At 36.5% G+C, this 27,171-nt stretch overlaps 2 protein-coding genes across 2 annotated transcripts; both read left to right on the top strand.

Moving 5' to 3' along the window:
• The first annotated feature begins 1,175 nt into the window (after nt 1–1,175).
• Nucleotides 1,176–20,043, top strand: nmnat3 (nicotinamide nucleotide adenylyltransferase 3). Its single transcript, XM_051700299.1, is given in 5 exon segments — nt 1,176–1,255; nt 5,737–5,879; nt 8,718–8,895; nt 12,227–12,253; nt 16,159–20,043. Coding segments are annotated over 4 exon segments (738 nt in total). The 5' UTR covers nt 1,176–1,255; nt 5,737–5,770; the 3' UTR covers nt 16,583–20,043.
• Nucleotides 20,044–20,751: 708 nt separating this feature from the next.
• On the top strand, nt 20,752–23,386 carry LOC127442341 (retinol-binding protein 1-like). Its single transcript, XM_051700297.1, has 4 exons — nt 20,752–20,885; nt 20,929–20,938; nt 22,030–22,131; nt 23,336–23,386. Exons 1-4 carry the CDS (start codon nt 20,752–20,754, stop codon nt 23,384–23,386), a joined length of 297 nt encoding a protein of 98 aa, XP_051556257.1.
• Nucleotides 23,387–27,171: the final 3,785 nt, after the last annotated feature.

Below are 27,171 nucleotides of genomic sequence, written 5' to 3'. Positions count from 1 at the left end.
GGCTTCAGAAGACATACCTGTATATTAAACCACTGGAGTCGTATGGATTACTTTTACTAAGACTGTCTGTGCTTTTTTGGAGATTTAAAGTACTGCTCACCATTCACTTGCATTGTATGGACCTACAGAGCTGAGATATTCATCTAAAAATCTTTGTTTGTGTTCAGCAGAAGAAAGAAAGTCATACACATCTGGGATGGCATGAGGGTGAGAAAATGATGAGAGAATTTTCATTTTTGGTTGAACTATCCCTTTAATTTGTGCTTTGAATTTACTGTTTAATGTTGTATTTTTAAGGTAGATAGGCCTTTATCTCAATCTGTAGGAGTAGTCCTGCGCATATTCTCGGAATAGAGAACGGAGGTGAAGAAATGACATCTTCAAGGCCAAACATGGTGCCTTTCAGTTTATAAGACAGACCCATTGTCTGAATTTTAGGAACTTACAAAGACTTGCGCAAAAGTATGCATATCACTGTGTTCATTACCACCTGCATGATGTAATACAAAGAATATGAGTCCATTAGTGTGGCACAACATTAGTCACATTAGCTCGAGCTGCCTCACTGTATGGATCTTTACAGTCCATTTCCCCTTCAATAGCAATAATTAGGGTGGTTTTGTGCAAAGTGCCTTTTTGAAGGGCATCAGAAAGTCTCCTTGAAGGGTGATTAGAAAGAGCTTTTTCTCTCTCCCGCAGGTTGAATATTTATGTTAAAAAGGTAATACATAATGCATGAAGGGCTGAGAATGTCAAAAAAAGGGGGTGGTGGATATACAGTAAACTGTATATTGTAGTCCTTATGTATATAATAACCATTTCAAAATAGCTATTACTAAAGTCGTGTGCTAGTTCCCTTTATAGTGAATAGTGGGTGTTCAAATGTATAATCGTGCTATTAAGATCTTCTTGTGTTCAGAATCGATCCCAGAGATCCCAGAAAATTCCTTGTTTTGTCAGATAAAGAACTGAACTGATAATTTGACACTGAACAAAGTTTTCGTCAGTAAAAGTACAGTTGTAGCAGACGAGGTTAACCCCAGAGTCAATATGATTAAATACATCAATCAATGGTTTCATATTACACGTGCTGACCCCTGCAGACGCCCATTTTCGCCACTAGTGGTCACTGTCGAACAACGGGTGGGAACGTTGTTTTTCTGACTCAATGTTCTGCGGAACACATATAGTGTAACACAATGCTAGCGATGTAGCATTTACATAAACTTGGAGGAGATATTTGACTTTGGATAAGGTAAAGACATTTGCCTCAGACGTCTTTTTTTATGGCTTATTTGTTTATTAAGGGCAGTTGTTTGAAGCAACAATCTTAATAAACATGTTTTGAAACCGTGCTTTCAGTGTCAGCAATCCAAGTGTTAAATGTACAATAACAGAGTTTACATGCAGCCAGAGAAAGACTTTGATACAGCTGTCAAGTTTACCACCTCTAGATTCGTCTCATTTTTGCAGTTTTGCTAATTTCCAAACTGTACTGACCTTAAATTATAATTTTACACCAGCTTAAAGTACCAAACATTGTATTGATATGTATTTTGGTATATATTCCATGGTAGTAGAGTGATATTATTTGAAGTGCCTTGGAGTGCAATTAAAATGGTACATGAGTCATTCAGTTGTTACCATCTAATATTATTTGTAAGGGAATGTACAGCTCTACATTCTTAAGTCTACAGTAAGACTCAAGTGTGGTATAACTACTACTGATTTTTCATCTCTTCACTCACAGAGCCAGATTCTTTCAATTTGATCGTGCAGCCACTGCCACACTTTATTCACCAAAGTGGCATTCAACTGATCACAATGTCTAGTCAGGACATTAATAATGTGAAAAATGTTTAGAACTTCTTAAACTACTTCAAAGAGTTCTCATCAAAAAATCCTTGGCATTCTAGCTGTCAGTTTGTCCAGATACTCAGGTGACATTTCACCCCACGCTTCCTGTTGCACTCGCACCTTACAGTCTAGCTGATCCCACAAAAGCTCAATGGGGTTATGATCCATAACACTCTTTTCCAATTATCTGTTGTCCAATGTCTGTGTTTCTTTGCCCATTCTAACCTTTTCTTTTTGTTTTTCTGTTTCAAAAGTGGCTTTTTCTTTACAATTCTTCCCATAAGGCTTGCACCCCTGAGTCTTCTCTTTACTGTTGTACATGAAACTGGCGTTGAGCGGGTAGAATTCAATGAAGCTGTCAGCTGAGGACATGTGAGGCATCTATTTCTCAGACTAGAGACTCTGATGTACTTATCCTCTTGTTTAGTTGTACATCTGGCCTTCCACATCTCTTTCTGTCCTTGTTAGAGCCAGTTGTCCTTTGTCGTTGAAGACTGTAGTGTACATCTTTGTATGAAATCTTCAGTTTTTTGGCAATTTCAAGCATTGTATAGCCTTCATTCCTCAAAACAATGATTGACTGATGAGTTTCTAGAGAAAGCGGTTTCCATTCACTTGCATTGTATAGACCAACAGAGCTGAAATATTCTTAAAATCTTCATTTGTGTTCAGCAAATGAAAGTAAGTTATACACATCTGGCATGGCATGATGAAGGTGAGGAAATGATGAGAGACTGCCGCCCTCATAACATCAGCCATGCTCAGATATTATAATTTTTTTTATTTTGTATTTTTTTTTTTTTCATCAATCTCTTGCAGTTGAATTCCCTCTCTAACGTGATTCAGCAATGTAGAGAACTAGTGTAAATCCTCATGAAAATAAACACCAAACAATTCATACAGATTTGATAGGCTGCTGATAAATATATTTCTGATGATGATATAACGCGGGCCGCAAAAGATAGCTCAAGGGCCGCATGCGGGCCACATGTTGAGTAGCGCTGTGCTGGGGAAGGTTACGTTTAGATATAAAAAAAAAGAATTCAGCAGAAGATGTGGTTTTACAGTAGATGACATTAGCAGAGCCTGTATCTGTCACTTAATGCCAAGTGTTCAAAACAGTACACCCTCTTTGGATTTCTGTCACCAGTAATGTACATTCTGAGCAGATTTATGTCCTTAATAGACCTGTTAGAACTTAAGCCATTAGACTAATTCTGGTACCATTTAAAGATGGAATCAAAGTACATGTGTGCAGGCCAGGGTCACTTACATGCTAATGACCTACAGTTAGCATAATCAATAATATCAACACATCAGTATGTTCAACACCAGCACTTCAAGCATGCTACTTTAACTTATTTGCTGCACTGTATGTTTGTGGCTTATACTGTGGCCTGCTTTATCATGTATTAACACTTAATAATTAGCCTTTTTTAACCATTTGTCAATAATAAGTAAATTAGTCAATATAACAATTTGATAGTGTGGTTTTTAAACTGATTTTATTATAATTTGTTTAAGAGAAAACGTTAAGGGTTTGGATCATATTGTAAGTAGGCATATTAGCTGTTTTGCCATTTTTTTTTTTTTTGTAGCCTTCCGTTTAGTGGTGGTTTTAAGGGATAGTTCATGCAAAAATTAAAATTATGTCATGATTTACTCACCCTCATGATGTTCCAAACCTGTATGACTTACTTTCTTACTTTCACGAAAGTAGATTTAGCATCTCATGAAAGAGAATGTTGACTGAGGCTGGCAGGTTAACACGAACACTGCCAATGTAAAGTTTCACACAGTTTTATTTTAATTATAATTTTTGTCTTTTGACAAAAATGTTGTTTGAATTTACTCAATATTTTGTCATGTCATTAAGTAATTGTATCCACTTTTATTTGGACTAGAATGTTTTTAGTAGATGAACATAGCATATTTTAGTTGACGATCATGTACAAAATGTCAAAATCATGTATTAAACTGTAACAGACCAAACTATATAGGAACATTTTTAAATATTTTAAATTTTTTTTACAAATGTTTATTTACAGTTTTTCCTCAATCGCTTTGGCTAATTTTTTGAAACAGTCTTAACATTCTCTAAACTGTAAGTGCATTTGTCACATCTGTTTTATGGGACATCACAACTCTATTGCATGTCTGCAAAATGTAGTAACTCACCCAAAACATTTAATTAATGCTTCAAAACCTAGTTATTGTGTCAGTAATTTGGCCAATGGCACCAAAATGAAAAGACATCGTGTGAGCCGTACTGGTCAAAATGTTTAGATGTTTTTTCACCATGGCAGTCAACCCTGGAAATGTTTGTTATATATAAATTTAATTTTTGTTCTACATTTTGTTGTCACTGACTGCTTACTGTACTATACAAGAATGTCAGTTTTGTCTAGCTGAATGCTGTTGTGTGTCACACTGAGCTTTTTAAATACTGATTTCAACAGTAGGTAAAAGTTTACTGGGAAAGGTCAGTACTGTACAATACTGTGGTACACAGAAAAAGGATATGCACATTTGTATATATACAGTAAATTTACGTGTAAACAGGAAATTCACATTTGCATGTCCATTTTTACACATTTCTTACATGTAAAGTCATATGTAGTGAACAGAAAATTGCCACAAATTGACATCCATTTAAAAAAACAAAACAAAAAAAACACAACAATGAAAAAACATTCCATGTCATAGATATTTATGGAATATACATGTATGTCTGACAGATTTTGATAACTGAATGGATCATTTTGCATGTGATGGCAAAAGAATGTTTAGAAGTTTTGAAGAGTATGACAATTTCACAGAAAATCAACTCATCAGTTTTGATAAGCAAGCCACGTGCATTTAGTTATTGTGCAAATTGCAGACAATTGTACTTACCAAAACACGTGCAATTTGCTTAAATGAATAAGAAATTCAAATCTGGTGTGAACAAGAAACTAATTGATCAGAGATTTGAACTTATTGTTTTGAAAAAAAATATTCTCATTCGGGAATTTATCCAAAGCGATTGAGAAAAATCTGTAAATATATTAAATGTTACAGTTTTTATCAACATAACATAAAAAAAATGTCCTGAAAACCTGAGCTCTTGAAATAATAAATAAACTGAAGTATTTACTTTTTAGAATTTTTGAATTCTTCACGCTTTTAAGACCGTTTATTGTTTTTGAAGATATTGCGATACATGTAGTGCATATTAACGTGAACAACATATTCACAAAGCAAATTACACATACTGACTAGCGTGTTCCTTAGTTCAAGTTCACCTGTTCATTTGCTTCATTGTTTGTGCAGATTTAAGTTGTAATATTAAGTTTATGTTGTCAGTATTGCTGATTAATCTCAGTATATATATGATGAGTGAGCTCATTAACACGGGTTCAACTCTTTTAGCTCACGCAGCTCAAGTGGGGAAATCCCAAATAAACTTTCTATGAGTAGACTATTTGAATAAATTCTTTCCAGATTTAAAAAACAAAATATTGTTATTGCATTGTTAATATCTTGAAGTATTATTTTTTATCTCATCATATTTTCATCAACAGCATGTTTTGATAAAAAATTGTTAATTACCGTCATGATGCACCTTTTTCATCTTGTTTCGCTATGGTGAACTAAATAAAAAAAACCTTTGTCAGTGAACATTTTGGGCAGGAATTTTATTAAAGAGATTACCACTGCACCCTGCCTAACATCGTTTGTGTTTCATGGAAGCAACAAAATGTGGGTTTGGAACAATGGGTTTGAGTGAGTAAATAATGACACATTTTTCACTTTCGGTGAACTATCCCTTTAAGAGTGGAACCTTGGCAGTAGTTGAACATTTCTTACATCTGTTTGCTGTGTCTTTGTTTATCCTAGTTTTGTCCAGAAGACTATGGTGTGATGCACTGAAATGGCTGGTCGTATTCCTCTGGTTTTGCTGGCCTGTGGCTCTTTCAACCCCATTACCCATCAGCACATGAGGCTGTTTGAGCTGGCCAGGGACCACATGCACCAGACGGGTAAGTGCCACCTGTTCATTAACCTCAAATTAGCCATCATCTGTTATCAGAGCAAAATGTCTGGGCTTGTCTTTTTATAGTGGTTTTTGATGTATTTAGAACTGTATTCTGATTTATTTTGCATTTAATTCTAACCTAAAGTATAAAGTATGTATCTAATTAAATCATTGTTTACCTAACATCTTTATTGTGCTGAGGCTTTCCATTGTATAAGCCTGAGGAATAAATGACAAATGCTAAGTGTAAATATTTAATGCTCTTAGCTGTTCTTTGGCATTAGATAATACATCAGCTGACCTGTTCTCAGTGAAAATATGCTTGTGTAAGCGGAGGGTGGCTTGGATCGTGAGAGATTTTTGCTCATACAGGCATCACAATCTCCCCTTAGAAATTACTTATCTGTTTATCAAAGAGTCTTTGTAGCTGTTGTAACGTCTACACTGAAAGCAAGCGAGCTAAGTTAGACAGATTCGTTTAATTAGCCTATAATATGAGTATTCTAGTTTTGTTGCACTATGCCACTTGCTTGCACTTTAAATACGTGTAATTCTGCATGGTTTTGGCACGCTGATATTTCTGATTTCATGATTTGCATTTATTTACTATGCCCAGTGTATAAAAAAAGTAGGTGGTGAAATGCACAACTATTGCGAATCACCAAAAACAACAGTAGAAGAATGTGAAAGTAGAGATTTATAGTATAAAAAAAAAATATATTGATCTGCTTCTCATCCACACCTATCATATCGCTTCTGAAGATATTGATTTAGCCACTGGAGTCCTATGGATTACTTTTATGCTGCCTTTATATGCTTTTTAGACCTTCAAAGTTCTGGTCACCATTCACTTGCATTGTATGGACCTACAGAGCTGAGATATACACCGCCTGTCCCAAACAAAGTTGCATACTCTAATATTTCGTTGGACCGCCTTTAACTTTGGTTACGGTGCACATTCGTTGTGGCATTGTTTCAATATGGAACATTTTATTTCCATCCAGAGCTGCATTAATTTTTGGCCGAGATCTTGTATTGTTGATGGGAGAGTCAAACCACTCTGTAAAGTCTTCTCCAACACACCCCAAAGACTTTCAATGAGGTTAAGGTCAGGACTCTGTGGTGGCCAATTCATGTGTGAAAATGATTCCTCATGCTCCCTGAACCACTCTTTCACAATTTGGGCCCGATGAATCTTAGCATTGTCATCCTGGAATATGCCCGAGCCATCAGAGAAGAAAAAAAATCTATTGATGGGATAACCTTGTCATTCAGTACATTCAGGTAGTCAGCTGACTTCATTTTATTGCTGCATAATGTTTCTTAGCCTAGACATGACCAATAGAAGCATCCCCAGATCATAAAACTGCCTCAAGAGGCTTGTACAGTGGGCACTTTGAATGACAGGTGCATCGCTTCATATGCTTCCCTTCTTACCCTTTGGAATAGGGTAAATCTGGACTCATCAGACCACATGACCTTTTTCCATTGGTCCACAGTCCAATCTTTATTCTCTCTAGCAAACTGAAGTTGTTTTTTCCAATTAGCCTCACTAACAAGTGGCTTTCTTGTGGTCACATAGCTGTTTATTCCCAATCCTGTAAGTTCTCATCACACTGTGTGTATGGAAATGCTCTTACTTTCACTATTAAACATAGCCTTGAGTTCTGCTGTCGAGTTTTTACGATGTGACTTCAAGCGTTTTAGTGATCTCCAATCACGATCATTCAAGTTTTTTTTCCGTCCATATTTCTTCCACAAAGCTGATGGTTCACCACTATCCTTACAGGTTTTAATAATGCGTTGGACAGTTCTTAACCCAATTCCAGTGATTTCAGTGATTTCCTAACAGTAACATCTTTTCCACGACCACTGGATATGTCTTCCAACTTGGTTGTTTAAGAAATGAGAAGCTACACACCACATCAGTTAGGGTTAAAATAATTGTTTCCAGCTGAAACATATTAATCACTGCAATAATGATCCAATCATGGGCTCTTAAGTATCTGCTTATTTAAATCCAAACTTTTTTTGGCCAAGCAGTGTATTTCGAAAAATCTGGGATGGAGTGAGTGATGAGATAATTTCCTTTTAGGGGTGAACTATCCCCATTAAAATAGGCTTTTTAAAATTAACTTTATTGATAATTTGTTTTATAATTTCTTGCATATGGAGCTAAATAAGTAACACCAAATAATGACTGCACTGCAGTTTGATGTGACTTCATTTTGACTATGCAAAATTATAACAAATCATTTGGCATAAACATTGAACATTCAGCAACTCATTACAGTTTGCAGTGCTTGTGTTAATTTGTGCAGTAACTTTAAAACGTTTTGTGAGACTTGGTTGAGCTTGAAAATGAGTCAATGTAAGAACTTTCATGTTTAATAAGCCAGTAATTATTTGGCTGATTCATTGCTCAAAGGGTTAGCCTAGCTCACCCAACGATGAAAATTTTGTCATCATTTACTTACGTTCCAAAATGTTGTTCCAAACCTGTATGACTTTCTGTCTTATTTTATTAATTTTTTTCCCATAAATAACTAATTCCATCTATTCAGTACAATGGCAGTTGATAGTGACTCACTTCATAGGTTAAATAAGCACCCAAAAGTATCATAAAAGTAGTCCATGCGACTCGTATGTCATATTTTTAATGCATAATATTTTCAATAACATTTTTAATCAAGATTAAACAATCTAACAAGATCAAAAAATAATCGACAGACCCTCTAGAGGGCACGGACCCCTTGTTTAGGACCCCTATTTTAATCCTTTAAATAAACATACATCTGATAGTCATTTGACTATTTTTGGTTTGTCTTTTTCTATCTCACAGGTCTGTATCGTGTTGTGGGTGGCATTGTGTCTCCTGTCAGTGATGGTTATGGTAAACAGGGTCTTGTTGCGTCAAAACACCAGCTCGCTATGGCAAGACTGGCCCTGCAGAGCTCTGACTGGGTTACTGACTGGGAGAGCTAGCAATATGACTGGACAGAAACTGTGGTGACCATGAGGTGAATATTAAATTTAAAATACAAAGAAAGATTTCAGCAAGTATCCAGTTTTGACTTCCTGCCATGACTAACGGGACTCATTTTATCCAGTCAAAAAGTTTGACAAGACAGGAAACTTTTTGGAGATATGTTTCGTCTTTGAACACAACTGGGACACTGGCTGTGAAGGAGACATTAAACAGTTTTGACAGATGGGGTGCTAAATACTGATTGCACCCAGAAAGTGCCAAGCAGCTCAGAGATAGAGTCATCTTTGATGATAGAAAAGCAGACTTTTTTTGTTACTTCAAAAACATTCTGGGTGCGTCCTCATACACACTTTAAATTTTAAACACACTGGTATTTTAATATGAATGACAGGTTTTGGTATGCTGTTCAATCACATCTGACATTAACTTAGCCTTCACATTAATGACTTCTATCCACCTATGAACTGGTGATGCCTGCATATTTTGGTTTAAAGGGATGATTTTCATTTTTGGGTGAACTCTGTCTTCATTTACTCACCCTCATTTTGTTCCGAACCTGTATGACTTTATGTCCTATGTGGTATACAAAAGGAGACGTTAAGCAGAATGAGAAAATAAGATGCAATGAAAGAATGGTGAATGTGATTAACTTAATGGATTATTTCCTTTTGTGTTCCACAGAAGAAAGTAAGTCATACAGGTTTAGAACAGCATGGGGGTGAATAAATAATGACAGAATTTTCATTTTGGGGTCATCTATCACTGTAACTTTTACTTTAATGACCACCTATGAACTGATGGTGACTGCATACTTGGGCTTAAAGTAGGTTATACCCCACTAAAGAATTCCCAGAAGTCTTAATTTATATAACACAATGTATACACAAGAAGATAAAAGAATGATGTGCATTGGCTGAACCTCTGAGAAGCAGGTATAGATTTAGAGATAATCTTTACTGAAGAATTAAAAGGCCTAATACCATTTTGCCATTGTACCTTTCTTTATTGCCTTTACATGTGAGAATGCCATTTACCTTGCATTGCCCTCTCTGAAGGTTGATGCACAAACTGACTCAACTTCCCAAACTCACTGTCATCTACAAAATATCTGTGCTGTGCTAAAGCCAAAACTTTATATAAGCTGAATCTTTAAATTCCGTGGGTATGAGACATCAAATAGCCAAACGCTGACTTGACACACTTCAGCCCGCTATCCATCATAACAGCCTCAGTTTCTATTTTCCTCAAATTTTGTCCCAGAAAATATGAAATACCCAGTCATCCTTCAGGATTTTGGCTGCTAGTGATGTTCATCTGCGAGCATGCCAGATTTGTGTCCCATCTTTCCGCCATGACGAACCATTCCTCCTCCTGAATCACTCAAGAGATGGCAAAGTAACAAGAGACAGTTTAAGGACCCCTTAGAACACTTCGAGCTGAATGCCAACTGCTGGCTATGCCCTAAGGTGGCTAATTAATACTCAGTTGCTAGCTTTACAGGGAGGAGAAAGGCCGCTCTTCTGCCAGTGGCCCGTGCCAGGGCTTTGTCTTTGTAAGTTTGTAATTCACTTTCTGGCAGACTTGGACAAAATCACATACTTTATTATGTGCCCTTGCAAATGCCCTATGTGTTGCATTACCAGGTTGAGTTCTCACTATTTTAAAGGACAAAGTCTTATGCTGCATAAATACATGTTCTGTTCAAACCTAGTAAGCTGCCTATTTAGGCAGAATTTTAAGGCACCCTGATGGAATGGCTGTTCCAAAAGGTAGGTGTTGGCTAAATAATTTTGTAACTTTTAAAGGGATAGTTCACCCAAAAATGAAAATTCTCTCATCATTTACTCACTCTCATGCCATCCCAGATGTATATGACTTTCTTCTGCTGAACACAAAACAGATTTTTAGAAAAATATCTCAGCTTTGTAGTCAATGCAAGTGAATGGTGGCCAGAACATTGAAGGTCCAAAAAGCATATAAAGTCAGCATAAAGGTAATGACTCCAGTTGTTATATCCATGTCTTCATTAGTGATATGATAGGTGTGGGTGAGAAACAGATCAGTATTTAAGTCCTTTTATTAATAAATCTCCACTTTGTGCATATCACCACCTACTGGGCAGGGAGGATAATTTATAGTAAAAAAAAAAGGACTTAAATATTGATCTGTTTCTCACTCTCACCTATCATATCGCCTTTGAAGATATGGATTAAACCACTGACTGGATTACTTTTATGCTGCCTTTATATGCTTTTTGGACATTCAAAGTTTTGGCTGCCATTTAATTGCATTGTAGGGACTTACAAAGCTGAGATTTTCTCCTAAAAATATTTATTTGTGTTCAGCAGAAGAAAGAAAAAGTCATACACATTTGGTATGGTATTAAGGGTAAGGAAATAATGACATTTTCAATTCGATTAATATCAAAAAGTAATGAAATTGGTAAATCTAATAAAAGGTGACTGTTTTTCCCAATATTTGTGTGTGCTATGAATCTTTATGCAACCTAAATTCAAACCCTATTCAATTGTGAGTCGAGTCTACGGTAGTCAATTATCCGTTATTAATCGGGACGTTCCGTAATTTGGCCGACATTAAGACGTTCTGTATGGGACACCTATTGTCCCATATTTTAGTGGAGAGACACTGGAGGGGGACACAAACTTGTGCTCATCCTTTAATGACTTGAGACTTAAGAAGGCATTTTCAGTAAGGGAACATAGGAAGCAACGATGCTCCCTGGTTTTTAAGGTGCATTCTATGAATTTTCTGGGAGCTAATGTTTCAGTGCACTGAACTGATTTTGCAAATGGGACAGCCCTCGAAATGTCTGACTCCCTGGCGAGTGCCCTGACTACTGAACTAGGGGACTAATTAAGATGCTCCTATAGTGTGTGGTAACACCATAGTATTTTGCTATTGGTTTGTACAGGTGTCCTGTATTACATATCAAATTAGTCAAGCAGGTTATTACAATTCCTTGATCACGTTTCATCTCATATTCATGGAGGCTTTTATACCCTATAGTTAGACATCCTTTTTATATGTATCCAACAGATGTATCCATAGGGGGCGATATATAGTTCCTGTATGCACAACACCTCTTGTCCTCTCAATTGTAATCCCCTTGTAAGGGGTTCGCACTCCAATCTGCCTTTACGCAATACCGAAGCTGCTTATAGCCTCTTGCGAGTAATCAGAGAAGTTGAGACGCAGATCTATAGGCTCATGTAACTCAGTGTGAATGTAAAGCTTCTCCCACATCCATAAGCTGCTTACCTAAACAGTATGACCATTCATGCACATTGTTTCTTATCTTCTGTTTTTGTTTCTCCCTGCCTCACAAAACATCTCGCTGTCAGGTACCACTACAGCCGAATAGCCGCTCAGTACCAGCAGAGAATAGGAGAGTGCAAGGACCGGCCCACAAACATGCAGTCAGAATCGAGTAAGCCCCACCCACCTCTCACCACGTCTTCCTAAAGGCAGGTGCACACTATACTACATTTTTCTGTTCTTTACCCTAACTGTACAACATCAACTGTTTGTTTTTCTTTAGTTTTTTTTTTTTAGACTTCGCTACACATCTTAGCTAAGATGTCATGTTTGACTGTGTTGATTGGCCATTTTAAGTTACCAGTCCATGTCCATTATGACATCCTCATTTACAAGTGATATTTTTATGGTGCAAATGATGGCAATGTTTTCCTTGGAAAATTTTATTTAAAAAAAGTAGAAAAAACGAAAATATTCTGGGCAAAAATTGTTCATTCTTCAGAGTGAAATCAATATCTTGATAGGACAAACATAATGTGAGAGAACGCTGAATAACAACATATTTAAGTTGCATATCATACTGTATGTGTAAGCTTTTAATATTTTTATCTGAACATACACAGGTCATTAATTGCTGTGCTCCTATTGGTTTTTCATTAGACGGCCTTCATAGGAGCAGTCACACTGTAGGACTGCAACCCAAAATTTCCATGTCAGAACTTCGTCAGAGGCTAAGATTATTCGCAAAGGCAATTAATCAGCCGTTGGTGAGCGTGTCGCACTAAGTGACCGAAGACTGCCAAGTTTGTTTTACTATTGTAAAAAGTTGTGGCCAAAATCGTACGGTGTGCACTAGACTGAAGTTGGCACAGAAATCTCTTATCACAGTTCTGTTTTCCCTAAGCCTACTCTCTGGCACAACAGAGCCTTTTCTGTCTTTGCTAATCACTAATATAAGTCTAATGCATTTAAAGCAGGCTGTTTTCTTCTCTCTGGCCAGCACAAGCACTGTAAGGCCTCTTTTCAACAGTGCTTTTATTTGAGGTTGCTGTAGAGGAGCATGCTAATGAAGCCTAATACTCACCAGAGGATGACTGGTTTTAACAAAATATGTGCTCAGACTATTAATGAAGCTGAGATTAATAGCCAGGATCACTTTAAAACAAGACAAGTGCCAAGAAAGATGGAAAACAGCATAGCACACATGCACACTCATATCTCAAAATCCCTCGCTGGACTACAATGATTCTTTGCAAATCCCTTGTTCTGATGCTGCTTGCCTCTTTTGTATTTTCTTTTGTTTAAAATTGGGAGATTATATAAAAGAACTCCTACTAATTTTCTTGTTGAATTATCACATTTAAAAATGTATTTTTCTATAATTCACACATCAAAGGAACTTTGCACGTATTGAATTAAGCCATTTATCATTGTCTTGAAATATTAGGTTGTTATTAATGTTGCTACTGAACCATAAAACAATTCTATGTTTTTCAACTCTGTGCTTTTTCATGAATGTATTCAATATTAGAATAAGCACAAAGAGTGTGGGATTTCCCGAGCCCCACTCAGTGTGCATGACATTTTGTTTAGGGCTATGTTGAGTCACAGAGAACAGAAATAAAATGCTGTAGTGGTCCTGTGACATTCATTTCCTGCCCCCTGCAATGCATGTCTGCTTAAACAAAAGCCAGCTTTCATACACACAATTATGGCTTAAGTATTAGAGATAAAAGCATGCTATTTATACCTTCAGATGTTGTAAATGGTGAGGTCGAGCCCTGTTGTAGTTTGCTATGAGAGAGATTTTTAGTGCAGCAAGTTTCAGGCAGAAACTCTCAGGAATGTTTCTGATTTTTTTATGTGATGCACTTAACTTGTCAAACCACTTAGAGAGCTCAGATCTACAGTATGCCGAGATATTATACACTGGATGGTGTTATTAGGCTTAAAGGGAAATGAGAAAAACAGATTTTCCTTTTTTTTTTTTAATGTCCAATGTTTTACTCTTCTGTATAACTAATATCTATTTTATGTCTAGGTTATTAGTTAATGCATACACTGCAACTACCATAAAATATTGTATTTGTAACACTATTTTATTATTAAATTGAATGACTGAACTGAAAATTGAATCTTTCAATTGTGAAAAAAGTGAGCATTATTTCCTCAAATTATCTGGCTGGTTTTTGACTCATCATCTGATCATATTTTACGGAAAAGGATTTAACATTTCAGAAAATTATAATGTTGGTCCCATTTCGACTTTTGCTTTAAACACAATAATCCTAAAAGCTAAAAGAATTGCTACCATATAAAATAAATATGAAATAAGTAATACGTTTTCATGAAGGTAAAACAGATCCAAGGCACTAACGTGGGCTATGGTATAAAGAAAAAATGCCTTCATCAGGGTGTAAATTACAAAGAACAAACAGGAATTTATAAGGAAGAGTATGTCACATGACTACCACATGTTCTTCATTCATTGGCTAATTACAATTTAAAACACCTAAGTTGAAGATAAAGAAGTGTAGATTCACTGGTCTTACATTCTTTTTTTTATTATTTATTTATTTATTATGTTCCTTGAGGTCCATTTATGATATTAGTAAGGTTTTTTGCTCAAAAAACAGTCATATATTTGTAAAACATGATAATTTTCCACCCTATTTCTGACCTTTTGTCAGAAACACTTGGTTTTGGTGCTGCTTCTCCTTTAATACTTGGCAGTAAACGCTCTCTGCTTTTGACTGACCTGCTCTCTCTACTTGCCATCTCACTGCTCACTGCTACTGTGCGGGGCTACAGAAGTGATAAGGTAAAGTAGGCATTGATGAGTTGTGGAGGAGGTCAGATGCAAATGTCTACCACAGTACGACATCACAATGTGGAGGAAGTAGAGAATGAGTCATTGTGGCAGCTTGGTTTCAACAAATGCTCGTTTTACAGAAAGAAGGAAGTTTTGAGTTCTGAAACTTACAGTATATTTTTATTGTACAATGACCTCTTATGTCAAAAGATCAAGGAAAATTTGATTCTTCATGTCATGACTCCTTTAAAGTATATAGCGGCCATCAAAAATAGTTACAGACAGTCATGGCCAATGACAATCAGAAAAAAAGGTGACAACCTAACCTTTTATAGATCTACCATAGAAAGACAACAGAGAGGAATACACCACCTATAGGATGTTCCAAAAAAAACAATAAATTCAATATACCATTTTGAGTAGACATCGTGAAAAAAACAGTTTCCTTAAATATAATATCTTGGTTAAAAATAATCAAATGAATTGCAATTGTATAATTCGTATCTTATGTCTAATTTAACTTTTATATTCACCGATGTGTTGTTTAAGTTGTCTAGATGTTTTTCCCATATACCCTAGACCACAAGGACAACAAATCAAGTAAACTATGTTTCAAGGTACAGTACATGTGATAACACTGGAGATGGGAAACCGTTTCTCAGAGTGGGGATGGCAGAAATTATTTGTTTTATAGGTATTGTTACATTGGGCACAATTACCACATCTATAATTGCCATTAGGAATAGGGCTTAGCAAGGTCTGGTTAGATGTAGGCTCTTTTTTCGAAACTGGGCATGAATCAAAAGAATTTTACATTTGTATCTCTTTTAAACACAAGTAGAGAGGGTGCTGAAACTTGTCTGCGAAGACAGGATCGGATGCCAATGTTTTCAATTGTTCCATTGATGAAAAAAAAATCATACAGGTTTCAAAAGACATAAGGGTGAGTAGATGATGACAGAATTTTAATTTTTTCATGAACTGTTCCTAAAATTACACGTTTTAGGCCAACATTAAAGATTTGTTCAGAACAATTGTTCAGAAACGCTAAGCTCCTTTAATTATAGATACAACAATTTATGCTTAAAATATGAAAATAACAATGAAAGTGCACTGTAGCTAGGTCATTTCACTAATATACAGAAATGCTTAAATTCATTGGAATTATAATGATGTAATATGGTGATCTGTGGTGACTTTTAAAAGATACGTAATAGGATTGGTTTTCCCTACAGGTGGTCCCCAGCTGAAGCTGCTTTGTGGAGCTGATTTCATGGACACATTTAAGGTGCCTGAGCTCTGGAGGGAGGATCATATAGAAGAAGTGGTGGGCCGCTTCGGACTAGTCTGTGTGAGCCGCGGTAGCCTGCAGCCTGACCGGGCGATACATGAGTCTGACATGCTGTCCAGGCACAGACAGAACATTTTCCTAGTTCGGGAATGGGTCCATAATGAGATCAGTGCTACAGAGGTCCGACGAGCCTTACGACGGGGCCACAGTGTTAAATACCTCTTACCAGACTTGGTTATTGATTACATAAGTGAGCACAACCTGTACACGCAGGACTGCGAGATGAAGAACAAAGACTTGAAACTACGACCGCTTACCAAGCAAACAATACAAGACTGACACATAGGGACTTTTACTTTACGCCACACTTAACGGATGAATGTCTTTGAATTTTAGTATGTTACAAAATATCAAACCGAGTGGCATTTATTTAAGAAAATATACACTATAGTACAAACTTCAAAATTAAGACAAAACATATTTGGACACTTGTTGTCAAATGTTAGTAGAACATGTCCAAACTACACTGGTGTTTACTCTACTAGGACCCTTGTGTAAACTTGAAAGGAACTGAATTCAATCATCTGCTAAAAATGACCTCAGAAAAGTGAAGTTCTGAAAAAAGGTCTAGCTTCATTTGTTTGCTGATGGCACTTAGTTTAATATTTGTTAGATACTGCAAAGACATTCTTACATTTTGAAGTGTCCAAAAGTGTTTTTATTTTTTGTTTGTTTTTTGAGCCACTGTATATTTCAAAGATTTAAATTTCCTCACTCCCTCTTCCTTTTTTAAGACATGAAAGCAGGAAGCTCTAGAGACATTGCATATTTTGAGAGAGTTTTATCCATAACCAACGTTACCTGTCCGCCACGGTGAAGTGTGTGGAGAGGGATTTAAGAATTTATCCTATCTCTGCAGGAGTTAGATTTGCCAGATCACTACAGAGCTGTATGTATATGTTCTGCAGGTCTGGGATTTGTTGACTTTTGCTGAATGTCACAAGGAAGATAAATAACAGTGCTTTTACACTTTGGAGAGCAAACATCCCTTCTTGAATTTCCATTTGCACAGTAGGCGTCAGTCATGTTGTCAGATCTTACAAGATGTTTCATCAAGCATTGTCGAAAGATAAAAGTTTCTGACGAAATAAAATGAAAGAATGCAGTTTGGGATGTTTGAGGTGATGTCTAATTCTGAAACTAATAATCTAAATCTAAAAGTCTTCTTCATTGTGTTGCTAACTGCAAAGTTTTGGCTCAAACATGCTAGTTTCACTAAGTGTTTTTGAAATGTTGGAGAACAAGCGTTTGCCTACAGCCTTTGTGTGTGGAGTTTGTGTGGGTTTAAAAGAATGCCTTTATCCACTCTCTCAATAAAGAAGCTTGAGAAATGGGCTGATTGAGATTAATTCAACACAGTCTCTCTTTTCTAGATGGCCACTGCATTGCACAGAATGGCCACGTGTGCCAACACAAAGCAAAAGACACTTTAACTGACAGTTGAAAGGTGTAACAAGTCAATTAGACCATATATCAATAGCAATACTTACTTTCCAGAAAACGTCTTTTATTTGAAGAACAAATAGTTCAACAGCACTAAAATGCATTTGAAAGGTGGCATCCAGTTGTTTTTGCTGTTTTGCTTTTCACCTGAAATTCTTTAATTAAGGTGTCTTTGATCATGTGAACTAATTGTTTTCACTAACCCTAGTTTAGTAATTCAGCTCAACCGTGCCAAGAACTCCTTGTGATCCCAGCCAACCCGTCTGTTGATCACAACCTCACTATTCATCTTGGTTTAACTACACTAAAGCCAAACAGGACAGCCTGGAACTTGGGAGTGGTGGTTGATGACCAGCTTAACTTCACCACCCACATCTCATCAACCGCCCAGTCTTGCAGGTTTGCGCAGTACAACATCAAAATCCGAAATTTCCTGTCTGAATGTGCTGTGTAGCTGCTGGTCCAAGCTCTGGTCATTTCAAGATTGGTCTACTGTAATGCGCTGTTGGCCGGCCTCCCAGCTAGCATGATTAAGCCGCTGCAGATGGTCCAGAACACAGTAGCATGTCTAGTCTTCAGTCAATCAAAGAGGGCTAACATCACCCCCCTCTTGTTTTAACTCCACTGGTTCCTGTAGATGCCTGCATCAAGGCTTTGACAACAGTGGAACAACACCCTCTTACTTCAAGGGTGGTCAAGAGTTTGACATAATTGTATGATGTAATCGTATCCAAGTTTGTGATGATGGATTCAAACTCTGGAGGCGGAGATGCAGCTTCTACAAAAGTATCTAAGAGAAGAAAAAATAAACCCAAAGGCAATCAGATTATGATGACCCTATTAAAATTAGGGTTTCTTTTAAATGAAAGCATTCGTTCGTGGGAGAACAGATATATCAAGTCTTCTTTACTTAAGCCCATCAGTGGAATCCATTAATGCACCTCACAATGCTGGCTGATTATAACGGCTATTGGAAATGATCTGCAATGACAACTTTGAAAAGTATCCCAAAGCTCTCTGTGAGTTTTTAGACAGCTCAGTAAAAGCAATGATATGTTCTTAATTAGAGATTAAAATGTGTGGAAGTTAGTTTAGCAAGACGTTAGTTTAGCAAGATGTTAAAAAGGCCGATAGTCTCAGGTCTAGTTATGTAAATTTATATTCTACTTTTTATGAAGGCCTGCTCTATCCTTTAAAAAATATACTACATCATGGTAACCATAGTTTATTGTTATTACAATACGACTAATAACCTCCTGAGACCCCCGCGTGACTTCTGTGTGCATCTTCCATTTCATTTTTTGGTCTGTAAATAGTAGCACCTAATAAACAAACAAAAATAAATAAATAATCTAGAGTAATTTGTTTTCCTAAAAATGTATGTCCTCATGTGGAGAGCGGGACTAAGTCGTGAAATTTTAAGAAATACCAAGCTATAGAAAGTGAATATAAAAGTTAAATTAGATATAAGATATGAACTATACACTTGCGGTTCATTTGATTGTTTTTAACCATTGCCATTTGTACGTCATGGTATTGAAAAGGTCATGGTACCACTTAAAGGTGGTGACTCAGACCTTTTGTTACAAAGCTGTGAGGTCTTTTGGATATATACTCTCCAAACGTTAGCCACAATGGGTCTTAATGATGAACTTCCTTTTTATTGTTATGCTGTGATGATGAAATTAATGTTTTGGAAACAAATGTATTTGCACATTTATGATAAATTTCTATGTTTTTTTTTTTCATCAAATAGTTTATTATGTGTCCAGGAGTGTTGGTTATTCATGTTTTTGAGACGTTATAGACATTACAACTGATTAAAAGTAATGGCCAGCATCATCAAATCACTGCCAATCATGTTAAAAATTGTAATAATACAGTTCTGAATGTATGTACTAATTATCATTGTCCCGTGTCTGCCAAACATGTTGAGTGGTCCAAACATCATCTGCAGCCTGAAACTGAACTTTTGGTCGGATTTTAGGAGTGAATGCACTTAGCTGCATAGGAAAGAGATAGGATGCACCCTTGCTCCCTGTTTAGTGAATAATTTAACTTCCAGTGTGCTGTCTGTCTGCACTGGTCTCAGAACAGTTTGAAATGTACCTTCTTTTCATTCCAAATCCATATAAATCCTCTGAAAGCAGCATTTTTCAGCTTTTGGATGAATAAATTTATTCTCAATGTGAAAATGCACAGTAATGTATTGGAATGCATTTACTAATGTTAGTGAATAGCACCTTATTGTACAGTGTTAACAAACAAAAATATAACACAATTTAGATTAAAATGAAGTGAAATGACCCACAGATTTGTTACTGTGAAAAGTTATTAAAACAATGAACATGTTTTTGGAACGTCTGTCAGAAATCAGTTTGACAAGCACTCATCCGAGTACTTCATGTTTATCAGCGCTCCAAAGCGCAAAAAATGAACAACACATTTAAAGCAGCATATCAAATGAAACTAGAGATGCTGCTCTTTACAACTAAACAGGTTTCAGTGAAAAACTTTGAAGACGTTTTTTACCAAAGGCACTTTAGTTGGCACTGCACCCATCGAAGCAGTTCGTGGAAATCGACACCATGGTGTTTGGTCACGTGACTCCGTGCGTCAGAAGTTTAACGCTTAAATGACTCCTTAGAGTCTCTTGAACAGTATACAATGGGTTTAAATGAATTTGAATTATATGTTGCATATAGTGAATCCAAAAGAGCGAGTCCTCGCATGAGGCCGCGGGGTCGCACAAGGATAAATAAAACTGTATCCAACTTCCATTAACGAAATAAATTGAAATGAAAGAAAGATTCCGATAGCTCCTTTCATTGAAGGAGATCATTGATGTATTTTGATTTTACAGTAGCAACAAAACATTGTTAACTGGTACATATTTTGGCAGAAACTATGTTACCATGGAAAAAACATGTAAGGATATACCGAGGTAAATTCACATTTGTTTATATGGGGCTATAATTCTCTTTTCTGTTAGATGTCAATGTGTAATGAGGCCTGATAAAGACATCACTCAGGATGGAGATCGCCTTATCATCAAGACTTTCAGCACCTTCAAGAACTACAACATGGACGTTGTAGTCTGTCAGGAGTTTGAGGAGGATCTGAGTGGTGTGGACAACATGTATGGTGAGTGAACTTTGTTAGCCAAACATGTATTTTCACAGCAAATGCTTGGCTTGAGTTCTTAAAAAAAAAAAAACATTTTATAGCTTTAACATACTTTGCACACCTTAAGATGAATTTTGAGCAAAGAAACATGCCTTTGATTCCAACATGCTTTAGCTTTGCAAGGACACTAATATGTTGAAAGTAAAGAACTTGAAATATTTATTGAGAATTTCTGTAATTTTTTCTCTTTTTTTTTTTTTTAAAAAGAAGCAAGTTTGAATAATTCGACAGTCACTAGTTTTTTTTATTTTTATTTTTTATACCTATTACACACACACACACACACACAAAAATTAGTCATTTTATAACATTCCAAGTTCTGAGCCATGTTATTATATCTTCGAATTATTCTCTTATAGGGTTAACATTTCTATAATTTCATTGGTCTTGAAAGTCACTAACTGTGCATGTTATTTCCAGTCCACAATTTCTACTGATGAGACCAGTAATTGGCTCTTTAATGAAATAAGAAGCATTACACTCTCTCCTTTGATTTCCTTCTCGCCCTTTTCTTGTTGTTTGAAGAAACTTGGTATTTGTAAGAACTGTACTGAGATAATTTCTGAGAAAAACAAGATAATCATGTACCATTATTAACCCTTTTGCCTAGCTGAGCTGGTAGGAACTTAGTGCTGCAATGTACTTGGCTGTGTCTCCTCTAAAAACTGGCCATTGTTCACATTCACAACTGAAAAGTGCCAATGACATTTTCAATGAAAAACACTTTAATTCACTGCATTCAGTAATAACTGTGACCTGCTTTCTCCTGAACAAAAATCGCTCACCCCATTCAGTCCTTGCAGTGCCTGCATTGTGGTTTTTAGCTACTGCCACTTAAAATTGGTAGAGGAAGAGGTATTTTTCACATGCTTCTTTTTGTTGGGCATGTAGTTGGAGTGAAAACACATTTACTATGAGTCAGATTTAATTCAGTCTGTTTTAAAAGTGTATAAGAGCAGGTGTGCTTTTCTCATTCTACTACCTGTGCTAAATCCTTTCTGCTTCCCTGTGTCTTTCCTTGATCACTGCAGTCCCCATTGTTTTTGCTGTATGCACTGCAAGTTAAAAATAAATCACCTTTCTGTTATGCATTATAGACCACTATCAGCTGGGATGGGGATAAACTGGTGTGTGTGCAGAAAGGAGAGATCGAGGGGTGGGGTTGGGCCCACCGGACTGAGGGAGATGAACTTCACTTGGTAGGCCAGTTCTGCTCATTTACTATATATTGTCCTTACTATGATTCCTTATTAGGTATAATGGTTTGCATAAATGTACATTAAAGGATTAGTTCACACAAAAATGAAAATTCAGTCATTGTTTACTCACACCTATGTTGTTATAACCCTATATGACTTTCTTTGTTTTTCTTAACACAAAGGAAGTAATAATAAAAAAATAAAAATAAAAAAAATGTGCTCAGTGATGTCATACAATGGCAGTTTACGGTGACCACTTCTTTAAGGTTCAAAAGGACACAGAAGTATAATTCAGAAGTCTAATAAATTATTCCATGAGACTCATGATTGTTATGAAAGCATACGATAAGGTTTGGTGCGAAACGAACTGAAATCGAATGTATTATTTAGTGAAAATGTTCACTGACCATTGATCTCCTGTGCACGTTATAAGATTTATACGAAAAAATCTTATATAAGAAAAGTATACGATTTGAAAACATATTAAAAATATGTTTGGGGTGGGAGCTACTAGCTACAAATGTAGCAGACGGCAGGAGAAGAGCTATTCTCAAATCAGAAGCAATTTTTGCCCCATGATGATGCACCTCAAATAGCACAACACTGACAAACTGGGTATTTTAATACCTTTGAACTTGTTGTATATAATTCTAATGGGCATCAAACACCATTATTATGATTTGATAGGACTTTTAAATGAATTTGACTGGAATATGATGTCTGCGGCTTATAAAAAATGTTTGGCTTCAGCGATGTGTTTAATCATGCATAATAAGCAAAATACCCTTCCTGATTGCGATGCCTTATCATTACTAAAGGACTGGACATTACTGACACCAGCTTGTTTCATGTATTATAAATTGTCCTCATGTGCTGAATGATCATTTTAGAGCCAAAATGTAGCCTACATCACTTCATGATGAAAACAACAACAACAACAACAACAACAAAAAAACAGCTTAAACAAGTCTAAGGTGGTTAGCTGGTCTTCCCACCTGGCTATACTTGTTATGCTGGTCTGTTTTTGTGGATTTAGAGGGCACTTTTCATCTGGTTTGGAGAAGTCTTGGAAGAAGTTGGAGCAGCTAGACCATCTTAAACCAGCTAAGATCAGCGAACCACCATAGGCTTTGGTTTAAGGTTTAAAGTTTTTCAGCAAGGTTACTTGTATGATATCTATCTGCATGTTTGTCTTTGGTTGCAGGAGCTGAGAGCTGTTGGAACTCTGAGTAAACAGGTCTTCAAAAATTCATAGACCTTTACCAGTGGTGTAAAGTAATGCCTTCTACTGGACATTTGCAAAAGATGCAGAAAAAAACATGACACTATTTCATGCCATAAAATATAAAACACTAAAACATCTATCCATTCATCTACCTATAGTCATCTATCTGCAGTTGTGGCTTCATATGTCTTCATCTCTTCCACTATGAATTAGACAAACACTGCCTGTGTATTTTTTTCCCCGAGGAACATCTCCAGTGACTACCCTTCATAGGCACCAATGCTTGTCATTTAAATGTTACCTATATAAGTAAACACTATGCTAAGCTGTAAGCATCAAGTTATTGTCTTGGATACAAGAAGTAAGTAGAATTCTCACTGAAAATTGGGAGCTTCCGTGTATATAAAGTAATTAGACTCCAGAGAGGTTGTGCAGAAAGAAAAATGATGTGAAGAATATGAGTTCCACCCGGCTGCTGTCACTCTGATTGAAGAGCCTGACAGTCTCTAGGGTTCTGAGCATGGCAGGGTTTTGCTTTCCCTCCCATCATGTCTCTATGAGTGTATACACAAATAATACATTAATCTGTTAAATAAATTTCACCATTCATACAGTATGTGTCTGCATGTGTTTGTTTCTTTGTACTGTCTATCAAAACACTAGTTTCATTATGCCATATCAACAAGAACGCAAACCAAAAATTGCAGCCATATTGCATATGCTTTGAACAATTCAGGGTGCCATGTTCACTTTATATTATTGCTGTGATATGCTTCAGTGATTCTGAAGTATTACGTGAATATTAAAAAGAGAGTTCGCCCAAAAATTAAAATTCTGTCAACATTTACTCACCCTCATGATGTTCCAAACCTGTATGAGTGTCTTTATTCTGTGAGATACAAAAGGAGACTTTAGGCAGAATGACAACCTCAGTCGCTATTTACTTTATTACATCTTTTTCCATACAATGAAAGTGAATGGTGACTGAGGCTGCCTAACATCTTTTGTGTTCCACTGAAGAAAGAAGTCTTACAGGTTTGGAACAACATAAGTGAGTAAATGATGACAGAATTGTCATTTTTGGGGTGAACTTTCCCTTTAACAGGTACCTAATATATACCCAATATAACTGTACATTCATTTAAAATTAAAGAAACATAATTGACAGTGTGTTCATATTACAGGTGCATCTCAATAAATTAGAATGTCATGAAAAAGTTCATTTATTTCAGTAATTCAACTCAAATTGTGAAACTCGTGTATTAAATAAATTCAGTGCACACAGACTGAAGTAGTTTAAGTCTTTGGTTCTTTTAATTGTGATGATTTTGGCTCACATTTAACAAAAACCCACCAATTCACTATCTCAAAAAATTAGAATATGGTGACATGCCAATCAGCTAATCAACTCAAAACACCTGCAAAGGTTTCCTGAGCCTTCAGAATGGTCTCTCAGTTTGGTTCACTAGGCTACACAATCATGGGGAAGACTGCTGATCTGACAGTTGTCCAGAAGACAATCATTGACACCCTTCACAAGGAGGGTAAGCCACAAACATTCATTGCCAAAGAAGCTGGCTGTTCACAGAGTGCTGTATCCAAGCATGTTAACAGAAAGTTGAGTGGAAGGAAAAAGTGTGGAAGAAAAAGATGCACAACCAACCGAGAGAACCGCAGCCTTATGAGGATTGTCAAGCAAAATCAATTCAAGAATTTGGGTGAACTTCACAAGGAATGGACTGAGGCTGGGGTCAAGGCATCAAGAGCCACCACACACAGACATGTCAAGGAATTTGGCTACAGTTGTCTTATTCCTCTTGTTAAGCCACTCCTGAACCACAGACAACATCAGAGGCGTCTTACCTGGGCTAAGGAGAAGAAGAACTGGACTGTTGCCCAGTGGTCCAAAGTCCTCTTTTCAGATGAGAGCAAGTTTTGTATTTCATTTGGAAACCAAGATCCTAGAGTCTGGAGGAAGGGTGGAGAAGCTCATAGCCCAAGTTGCTTGAAGTCCAGAGTTAAGTTTCCACAGTCTGTGATGATTTGGGGTGCAATGTCATCTGCTGGTGTTGGTCCATTGTGTTTTTTGAAAACCAAAGTCACTGCACCCGTTTACCAAGAAATTTTGGAGCACTTCATGCTTCCTTCTGCTGACCAGCTTTTTAAAGATGCTGATTTCATTTTCCAGCAGGATTTGGCACCTGCCCACACTGCCAAAAGCACCAAAAGTTGGTTAAATGACCATGGTGTTGGTGTGCTTGACTGGCCAGCAAACTCACCAGACCTGAACCCCATAGAGAATCTATGGGGTATTGTCAAGAGGAAAATGAGAAACAAGAGACCAAAAAATGCAGATGAGCTGAAGGCCACTGTCAAAGAAACCTGGGCTTCCATACCACCTCAGCAGTGCCACAAACTGATCACCTCCATGCCACGCCGAATTGAGGCAGTAATTAAAGCAAAAGGAGCCCCTACCAAGTATTGAGTACATATACAGTAAATTAACATACTTTCCAGAAGGCCAACAATTCACTAAAAACATTTTTTTTATTGGTCTTATGATGTATTCTAATTTTTTGAAATAGTGAATTGGTGGGTTTTTGTTAAATGTGAGCCAAAATCATCACAATTAAAAGAACCAAAGACTTAAACTACTTCAGTCTGTGTGCATTGAATTTATTTAATACACGAGTTTCACAATTTGAGTTGAATTACTGAAATAAATGAACTTTTCCACGACATTCTAATTTATTGAGATGCACCTGTATATGTAGGCTTCATAGCAAAATAATAACAAAATCCTTGCTGACATTCAGTTTTGAATAAAGATCCCTTTCAATTCTGGTGGCCCAAATCATGTTTTTGAATCTTGCCTTTGCTGAAAATAGTGGTCTGTTTGCAACCCTACACCTCCAAAGATATACCCATGATCTCTGTGTTCACCAGTTAACCTATCCAGCAAAAAAGGTCAAGGAAAAACATTGCAAGGGAGGAAATCTAAGAGCATTCGATGCTGCCTGTAGTCAACAAATATTGGCTTTGAAATTACTAAGCTGTGTGTTGAACTCACTAGTAAAAACAAAGCATACAAAGGCACATTCACTGTCAAAAATAGCCTACAAGGACACTGCAATGATTTTGTCCATGGTAGCCTGCATTGCATCAATAACCTGGTTAATGTTCAGCATTGCTTGTACAATCTGCCACCTTCAAACCTTTGATAGATTGTACAAGCAAAACAATCTGTTTTATATCTTAACATCTGATTTACCATCAGTTAAAAAAATTAAAAAAACATGCATGTCTATCCATAAATCTGTGATCAAACAAGCTGAAACAGAGCTTGGTTACATCTTTAGAGGAAAGGTTTACCATCTCAAACATGAAATAAGACGTTTATCACAAACAAAATCTTATCTGTGTGTCTAAGTTCACTTGGATGTATGGACCATTCTCAGTTCTGAGTGGAGGGTGCAGTTTCTTAGAATATTGCAAATATGATGGACATTATTATTATTCTGTTAACATTAAGACATTCCATTGCAGGAAAACAGTTGCATTGGATCTCTGGTACCCAAGCAACTTTCACTGGTGTCAAGAAACTCTTATTTAAAATGCTAGCTGATTACAGCGAGTTTTGAAAAATGATCACAAATTAAAATTCTAATGAGCACCTGAAAGCTCTTGGTGAGTCAATTATGGACTTGGAAAAGGCTGTAAATCTTTTGTAGGCTTAATTAACATTGTCACTGTGCAGCACTATAAAACCTTTAGAGCATAATTATATTCCTGAGTAGCGCTGTATACTCCCACCA

Source organism: Myxocyprinus asiaticus, chromosome 6 (genome assembly GCF_019703515.2).
Source record: "Myxocyprinus asiaticus isolate MX2 ecotype Aquarium Trade chromosome 6, UBuf_Myxa_2, whole genome shotgun sequence".
NCBI classification, from domain to species: domain Eukaryota; kingdom Metazoa; phylum Chordata; class Actinopteri; order Cypriniformes; family Catostomidae; genus Myxocyprinus; species Myxocyprinus asiaticus.
The sequence above is the reverse complement of the archived record's forward strand: the minus strand, read 5'-3'. Positions and strand labels throughout refer to the sequence as shown.

Excerpts from the sequence above, each read along its gene's own strand:
- LOC127442341 (XM_051700297.1), top strand. The coding sequence starts at position 20,752 with ATGAGGCCTGATAAAGACATCACTCAGGATGGAGATCGCCTTATCATC. Across the intron at positions 22,132-23,335 it reads AGGGAGATGAACTTCACTTG|GAGCTGAGAGCTGTTGGAAC; the intron begins GTAGGCCAGTTC and ends CTTTGGTTGCAG.